General features: G+C 45.9%; 1 protein-coding gene across 2 annotated transcripts in view; it reads right to left on the minus strand.

The window, feature by feature from the left end:
* Window positions 1–7,964, minus strand: part of LOC103611447 (ovoinhibitor) — a 10,796-nt gene extending 2,832 nt beyond the window's left edge. Inside the window, exons 1-12 of one of the 2 annotated variants that reach the window (XM_008628970.2) lie at window positions 7,844–7,964; window positions 7,059–7,078; window positions 6,114–6,250; window positions 5,871–5,931; window positions 5,250–5,383; window positions 4,751–4,808; window positions 3,618–3,754; window positions 3,155–3,215; window positions 2,258–2,394; window positions 1,750–1,810; window positions 238–371; window positions 99–159 (exon numbers count right to left, since the gene is read on the minus strand). In XM_008628970.2, the coding sequence (XP_008627192.1) occupies window positions 99–159; window positions 238–371; window positions 1,750–1,810; window positions 2,258–2,394; window positions 3,155–3,215; window positions 3,618–3,754; window positions 4,751–4,808; window positions 5,250–5,383; window positions 5,871–5,931; window positions 6,114–6,250; window positions 7,059–7,078; window positions 7,844–7,898 (1,056 nt within the window). In that variant the 5' untranslated portion in view covers window positions 7,899–7,964. The remainder of the gene's footprint in view (window positions 1–98; window positions 160–237; window positions 372–1,749; window positions 1,811–2,257; window positions 2,395–3,154; window positions 3,216–3,617; window positions 3,755–4,750; window positions 4,809–5,249; window positions 5,384–5,870; window positions 5,932–6,113; window positions 6,251–7,058; window positions 7,079–7,843) is intronic. The other variant, XM_017728155.1, reaches the window with a different exon arrangement.
* Window positions 7,965–8,508: the final 544 nt, after the last annotated feature.

Consider the following 8,508-nt stretch of genomic DNA (forward strand, 5'->3'; position numbering starts at 1 on the left):
CCCCCGTGGAGGCTGCACCACCCAAACCACCCAGCATTTGCTCAGGTTGTGCAGTTGGCACCTCCTCAAACTCTTCTTTTCCTTCAGGTTTCACTTACTTGGTGAGCTTCTTCTATGCACCTTCCATCGTGCTTCTTGGCAACCTGGGTTCCGTATTCCCTGGAAGAGGAAGCAGAGTTAAAAATGCTCAACAAATAACTCTGTGGGGTTCTCAGGGGGGTGACCTGCAGGGCTCACATGTTGTGGGCACACAGGGCACAGTCGTTGCTGTAGGTGACACCGTCTGTCCCGCAGATCTCGCGCAGGATGAAGGGACAGGCTCCGATGGCCTCGCCGGCTTTGGTACCGCTCAGGTACGTGCTGCAGTCAACCTGGGGAGGTAAAACAGCAATGCTGGGTCAGTGTCCCATCTACAGTCTGCCCACTCTGATCCTCTAGTTTTTTAAAGGCCTTTGGCAGGGGAAAATCAAAGAGTTTTTAAAGTTTAGACTTGCATTAGAAATTAATTATGTAATTGTAGTTTGGTATTTTCTGCTAGCAGAGGGAAGAAAGGAACAACTGGCAAAAAACATCATTTTCCTAGAGTAGAACATACACAAGTTTTAAATCAGGCATTCATAAAATCATAAAGATTGGAAAAGACCTCTAAAATCATCGAGTCCAACTGTTAACCCAGAACCACCGTGTTCACCACCAAACCATGTCCCCCAAGGGCCACATCCACGTGCCTTTTGAGCACTTCCAAGGAATACTGATTCCACCAATTCTCCGGTCAGACTATTCCAACTACTGACAAGACTTTCACAGAAGATTTTTTTTTTCCTGATGTCTAAACTAAACATCCCCTAACTCAGCCTGAGGAATCTGATTGAAAGTGTGTGACATTAAGTGCAGCTTGAGATAGTTTACTATATCCGAGACTGTTTCAGCATTTCCAAGAGCAGCAAGAACTGTTTCACCAGCTTCTGTTGCAAAAATATTTACAATATATAGAATCTAATAGTTTAAATATTTGAGGATCAATAGACAAACACCTATTGGAAATCAGTCTACATTAGCCAAGCATCACTGACACTTCACTGTCATTTTGCAGTTTCCCCAGTGCAGTGTCTCTTATTATCCATATTTCCCACGTGGTCCAAGAACAAATTAGAGCAAAGACCACATTTTAACAACGTGCCTTTTCTACAAAAAATATATTGAGTCCCTCAGGATGCATGAAATTATTTTTGGTGCTTCAGAGCTGCTCTGCATAAGCAGAATAAATGTGTTAAGATATTATCAGCACATATTGTTACTGTGCAGGATAATAAAGCTATTTCTGTACACATACCTGAGAGCAGATTTGTCCTGGCTGACCAGAGTACAAGGACTTTTTTAACCTGCCTGTCCAGTGCAATGGAAATCCTAGCACTGAATAAATACACAGATATCTGACACAGCCTTCTGCCTCCTCTCCTACTGTGCTAAAATGGGCTTCATGGTTCTTGGGCTGCCTCTGATGATTTCTGTTCAGAGATTGGCAGTACTGGGACATTTTGTTTCTCAGGGCCCAGCCTGTCCCCATCCTCTCTTGCCCTCCTGTACAGCACATTGGCAGCTGTGAGCAGCTGAGGAGAAGCAAAGCATCGGCATGAGCCCTGTGCATCGCTCTCCCCCATGCCTGGGTGCACTGAGCTCAGCCAGAGTCTTCCTGGAGGTTGCAGAGAAAGTAGATGGTGCTTATTTTAGAGCAAAAAGAACACTTACAGGAGTGCTTTCTGCCTTGCATCTTCCATCATGGCTTTTCTTAACATCAGTCCCGTGTTGTCTGAAAGGGAGAGGTTGGGGTTAGCATGTTCACCGTCTGAGCCCTGGGACTCCCAAATGCAACAGAAAGCAAACCAAACCCAGAGCCAATATATATGATAAAGGAGGCACCTGATTGCCTGATGAACCAGCTCCTCCCCATCATTAGAAAGTGGAATTCTAAGTGGTAACAGACCCATCAGGTCTCCCCAGTGTGTGCTATATAACAGCTCCATTCACTCTTTACCCTGCCCAAATATCACAGCTCTCACAGAGCGCTCAGACTGAGAGCTGGCTCTCCCACAGCTCCCCCAAGGAGCAAAAAGAGCATCAGGGAACAAAATCCAGGTGACAAGGGCTTCAGGAGTTTGAAAGACGAACACAGATTTGTTAGTACCAAAAGAAAAGCCATCTGGAGAATTACCCCTGGCTTGCCACTCCAGAAGAGAGTCCTGTGTACAAGACTTACACGTTGTGGGCACAGATGCTGCAGTCGTTGTCATAAGTGAACCCATCTGTGCCACACACTGGCAGCAGGATCCTGGGGCAGCGGACCAGGTCTTTGCCACCCTTCACCTTTCTGGCTGGGAATTTACTGCAATCGAGCTACAAAAAAGCAGCAGCATCAAACCCGAGGAAGATCTTGTTCTCCAACAAAAAAAATTCCATCATAATCTCCTGCCATGTCTCTAATGCTGGGATGCTGAGACAATACCAGTGCTAGGACTCAGTTCTTGCAAAACCAGGCTGAGTCAGCTCTGCCTGAACCCTCTCACATACAGGGGGAGCTGCACAGCACTACACAGTGTGTGAGGTGCCAAATCCCTGGATTAAGCACCTTGGTCAATCCCAACTACAAGATACGTCAGAAAAGAAGAAAAATTTAAAACATAGCCCCTTTTTAATTGTGCAGTGAAAGGACTTGGACTTTGCATTTGAAGGGCATCATCAAAGGAAGATCAAAGCCCAATCTGAACAACTTCCACATTTGTGTGTTAGCATGTCCTACACAGCAGCTCTGGGACTTCTCAGCTGACGCACTCTGATCAAAACTTCAGGTGTGCTCCACATTTCAGAATATGTCCCCACCCCAAAGACTGCCGTAGGTGTGAATTCATCATGAGAGCTCTGTGCATAGCTCTCATCCAACCCATTTGCCAGGGCTCTTGGGCAGGGAGGGCCCAGAGGACACCTGCCTCAGGACAGGTGGGATTTGTAGGCATCCTCAACACAAGGAGCTGACAGGACTTAAAGACATGTGGAGAAAGCCAGGCTTGAGGCCAGCTCATTTTCAGAGTAGATGTCACCTCAGGGAACCCTTCAGTTGATGCAGCTACGAGGAGTAAGCCTTATGTTGAACGCTTACCTCGGCAGTCTTCTGTCTGCACTGTCCACTGTGCCTTTTGCCAACATGGGTCCTTTGTTCCCTGGAACAAAGAAGAGGGAAACAATAAAATAAATGCTTAACCTCTTGGGCACAGTCATGTGCAAAATGAAGCAAACCATGGCTTCAGACTCTATAGAAAGTGTTCAGATTGGCTACTTTACTCATTAAAAAGCTCATCCCATCTTCTCATAACATGCAATTTAAAGCAATATTCTGAATTGTTCCTTCCTCTGCCCAGCCCACAGACTCATCCAAGGAGGTGCCTTATGACTCTTCATGAGCACACAGAAGGCACCAGAAAGAAACTCAAGGTAAGTCCAAAACCATCCCATTTCTAAGAGACTTGAAGAAACAGGCAGGAGCAGAAATGCAGCAGGACAGTTCTCAGGAGTGCCCAGCATGGCTGGGCACTCAGAAGGAGCTCTCTGGGTATGGCACTCACACGTTGTGGGCACAGATCGCGCACTCGTTGTCGTATGTGTTGCCATCTGTGCCGCAAACTGGATTCAGGTCCCTTGGACAGGCTACCAATGTTTTGCCGTCTTTAGTGGTTTGTGTTCGGTACCTGGTGCAGTCAACCTGGCAAAATAAGGACAAATAGCTCTGGTGGAGCCCTTGCTATGCAAGAAGAGTTGATTCAAAACCTTTTTGTTCTGTGCCTCAGCCTCCAATGTTTCTGCAACAGGACAAAGGCCTGATACACTGAAGCAAAATTTCCAATCAGAAATGAAATTTCTGAATATTTTCCTACTTCTCCAGGAGTCAAGGAAAAGAACTATTTAGGAGAAGGGAACCTTCAGGCAGAAAAACATGTACAAAATTTTGGGCCTAGTCTCATTTAAAAAAAAAAAAAAAAAATTCTTGAATTTGGTAAGAAACATTTTTCAAAAGCTGTAAATCTGAATAATATTGATTTGGTTTGTGTTGGTTTTCTCCAAACTTTACCAGCTCTGTGATTACTTCTTACTTCAGATTCCCTGTAGTTCATCACAGGATTTGAAAGGATAGGAAAGAATTGTTATCTATCAGGTGGAGAAAGGACTTCCTGCATCCAGAATTTTAGTGCTGAAATACAGAAGCTTCTCTTTCTGAGGCATCAGACTGTTGGCCTCAGACAAAGATACAATAAACTATGCTCTATAAATATTTATGGTTAGTGCTCTTATGAGTCTCACTACATCTGTGAACACAACCAGCATGGGAGTTTTGAATCCCTGCTGCTGAGGGTGGGAACGTTTGTGGTCTCCAGAGAGAAAACTGCCGACCTGCACAGCATGTTGGCAAGAGAAATCTTATGCCCCTCCACCTTCTCCTGGGGACACAAGTCAGCTCCTCATCCCATATCCACCTCCTTCCTTTTTCCTCAGTTTGGTGTGGTAAGCATGGGGTGACCTTCTCTCTGGAGCAGGGAGAAGGCCAAATCCACCCCCACCATGCAGAAAAGCAAATAATGGACTGGGACCCTCATACACCTTGTCCTGTGGACCTCTTGCAGCTTCCTAGGGAAGTCTGCGAGGTCCTCAGGATTTTATTAGCAGCCCTAAGAGGTGGATTTTTGACTTCTATTGCACTTACAGCGACAGATTCCTTGCAGGGCCCCTCATGTATTTTGGTAACATTGGTGTCGTGTTCTCTGAAAGGAAGAAAAGCTTTGGTTAGGGAGCATTGAGAATAACTTTCCCCATGACACTGCAGGTACTGGGACAACAAAGCAGGGTCCCACCTTCCCTGTGGGACATTACAACTGCTTGAATTCTCTGAATGTGCCCTGCAGATGGCAGCTGCTAATGAACAGTATTCCCATCTCCCATGGGAATTAAGTGACAGGAGTAATTAGGTGTTACAAGCAACATTTGATCTGTTCCAGGCTCTGCTCTGGTTCTTTTTGTGATTCCCTTCACGAGCACAGACAAAAAAATGGGGAAGAGAACTCAAGCTGGCTGAAGAACCACAAGCAGCCAGCAGCAAGGAGACCTACAGGGACACCTGCCTTAAAACTGGTATTTTACAGAAGCACTTCTGAGAGCCTCAACTTGCTGACTGTCCAGAAGGACATTCCATGCACAAGACTTACGCGTTGTAGGCGCAGATCCCACAGTCGTTGTTATAAGTGAAGCTATCTGAGCCACAGACTGGTTTAAATATCCTTGGGCACGCTACTACGACACGATCGTCTACTACAGCTCTTCGGTAATTACTGCAATCAACCTGTAAAAGTAGCAGGAATAGAGGAAAGAAAAACAAACCACATTTTTGATATAAAGTTATAACGCTGTTACATAGTCTTTTTACTCTCCCTCAGACTTTGGGGACAAATCCAGCATCAAACTAATTTCACTATCAAAAGTAGACACCAGAAATTCTGTGGGAATTCTCTCCCAGTGGAAAAAAATAGTATGTTAAGAAGGACTGTGATTTGGGTTTTGTGAGGTCATTCATAGGATCCTGCTGGAGCTATCCAGGTGGTGAGATCCAACCTTCAGCCAACGTATTATTTGTGTTTTATTCCCAATTAGAGAGGCTAGAAGTCTGAGGTAGAAAATAACAGACATGGTATGAGATAACCCATAAAAATCCTCCTAGCTTTGGTTATCATCAGATTTTATTTCCTTTTGGGTTGTGCAGACCAGCTGTGCACATTCTGTCCTCTTTCTGCACAGTGTTTGAACTGTCCCCATTGCAGACTTTGTCTTACCACGATAGGTTTTGGGTCACATTCTCCATCGTGTTCCTTCTCCACGCTGGCGCTGTGCTCCCTGGAAGAAAGCAGACCTCTGTCAGGGATCATGGAACAGCATCACCTCAAGGCTGGTGGTGCTGGCACCCAGCTGCAAAGGCACATTCTCCTCTGCCCAGGCCATCCTTGGGGAACAAAGCTGCCACCCCTGCCTGGCACCCCGTGCCCTGAGGCCTCGGCGGGGTTCCCAGCAATACTCACACGTTGTGGAGGCAGATCCCACAGTCGTTGCTGTACGTGTTGCCGTCAGTGCCACAGACAGGTTGCAAGTTCCTTGGGCAAGCTACCCAAGACCTCCCATCCTTGGTAATGCCACTGGAGTACTGGCTGCAATCAAGCTGTGAAGGCAGCCCAGAATCAGCCCAGATTTTGGCTCCCTCACTGAATGAAACCCCCCCAGCATCCTCCCACCACCTCCGTGCCTGCAGCTCCTGCTGGGAGGCAAATTAGAGGCATTATTGGGAATCTGCTCAGGCAGTCAGGAGGAGGGAATCTTCCCTACAGAAGTTTCTGATTATGCACTCCTGCCAGGGTCCAGGGAGGCAGGATGGCTGTGGGTGAGACAGTGCCTAATGAAGGCGGCGGTAATTGGGAGCCCCTCGGCTCCGCAGCGAATCCTTGCAGATCGTGCTGCACTCTGGTGAGTTATGGGAGGCTCGGAGCTGCGTGGGAGGAACCTGCAGACACATCCATGGCTCAGGCCCTGCTGGTTTTCTCTCTGTGATATAGGTGTAGAAATATATGCAAGGAACATAGTTCTCTGGGTCTTGCTGTATGGAAGCAATTATCAGAGTCACGGTGTTCGATGCTTTTGAGTGTGTCATCCTAACACAGGTTTCCTCAAGAGGAGGCAAACTGCTGCCTTTGGCTGGGAGTAACTAAATTATGTCTAAGAGTTAATATAATAAGAGTGTACAATTACTTCTTGCTTTTTCATTTCATTTAATGAACCAAAAATATTGCAAAAAATGGGGATCTTTTACTTTCTTGTGAAATTGGCAACATCATTCAACCATGCACTGGCAAATATTATTTTAACAGCAAAGATTTCACTAGATTTAACCCATGTGCTTCTCAAGTAGCTACATACTGTTTCTACCTTACCAGAAGCCTGAATAGAACATAATAAATAGATCTTTAGCTCACCTGAACTCCAAAGGCAGTACCTGAAAGAAAAAAATTGTGACGGAAAAAAAAATTAATTACTGACATGCAGAGAACACATACATAAATATTTTCATGGAATGAGTTAAATTCAGTAATTAGTCAACATCAATTCATTTTGTTTCAGAAAATATGGAGTTTTACATTATTCCAGTAAATGGCCATAGGATGTACTAAAAGTTTTATTGCATTTCTGAGGGGAGATAAAACATGTGAGAGCACATATGTTTATCCACCTCTAAAATGCTACAGGTAAGCGATACAGATACTTTCAATTCCATAGTCCTGGATTTTAACCTCTTCTAAGAGACTTTTATATTTGACTTTCAAAAGTTTGGACATGCATGTTCAAGATAATTACCGCCACCAGCACTGTCCATCTCCAAGTACATCATTCTCAGCTACCAGGAGAGCACAGTAAACTCCCAGTGCAATCCTAGAGGTTAAAGTTTGCATTCATCTTGCTCACATGGGCAATGATGCCATTTCTTACAGTTTTGTTTTGCCTTTATACACAGGATTACCATGTGCAAGCCCCTATCCTGCCCTAGAACTGCTCCTACAAACCAAGAAGGTAGCAGTTGTATGATGTTTGCTGAAACCTCAAACTTGAAACCTAATTTCTTTGCTGTGCTCTCTCAGGAAGGCTATTTCTTCATGGAACGAGATTCTCCTCCATGTTGCAAGACCCAAAGGCTTTTACTGAAATGAAAACTCAACTCTGATTCAGCCAGATCGATCTTTGCAGTACCCCAGGAAATACTCACCCAAGCAGCAGCAAAGGGCAAGAGCTGCCCTCACGAAACCTCCTGTCAGCTTCATGGCAGCCAGGAACACCCCTCCAGTGCAGCCTGCCTGCTCTCTGTGCGGGAGAGGAAGATTGCAGGGAGGAGCAGGAATATATAGCGCACCACACTATCAAGTGGTCCCACCTCATTAGGCAATGCTCCCAGCCTGTCATCACCATTCGAAGCCAAAAACGTGTTTACCCGGCTCTGGATGTCTGGCTAATGATTGATACAAGTGTGTGTGCCAGGAAGGGGATTTCAGGTGGCTCGAGGGAGTGGGGACCATGCCAGGACCCCTCTCCTCCCGCACACTCTGCCCAGCCCTGGGCTGCCCCTCGCACGGCTGCAGCACATCGTAGGCTCACATCTCCCCTGTGCCTACCAAAACGCAATTAGGACTTTCTCCTCACCTATAATTTTCGACTGAGTTGTCAACTGATATCCAAATCCCCCATTATTTAGCCTCAGAGCGTGATTTTGTACTCCTCACTGCTGTATTTCAGCCCAGTTTGAGCCCAGGCAATTTCAGCCCAGAAGGTCACCCTGTGCTCTGCAGGAGGAAACCTGCTCTTCTTCCGTTTCAAAAACCCAGCAGTGCTCTGCTCCGCGTGCCAACTTTTCCTGTAATACAGCAAGGAGCAAAA

This window comes from Corvus brachyrhynchos, unplaced genomic scaffold (assembly GCF_000691975.1).
Source record: "Corvus brachyrhynchos isolate BGI_N302 unplaced genomic scaffold, ASM69197v1 scaffold21, whole genome shotgun sequence".
NCBI lineage: Eukaryota > Metazoa > Chordata > Aves > Passeriformes > Corvidae > Corvus > Corvus brachyrhynchos.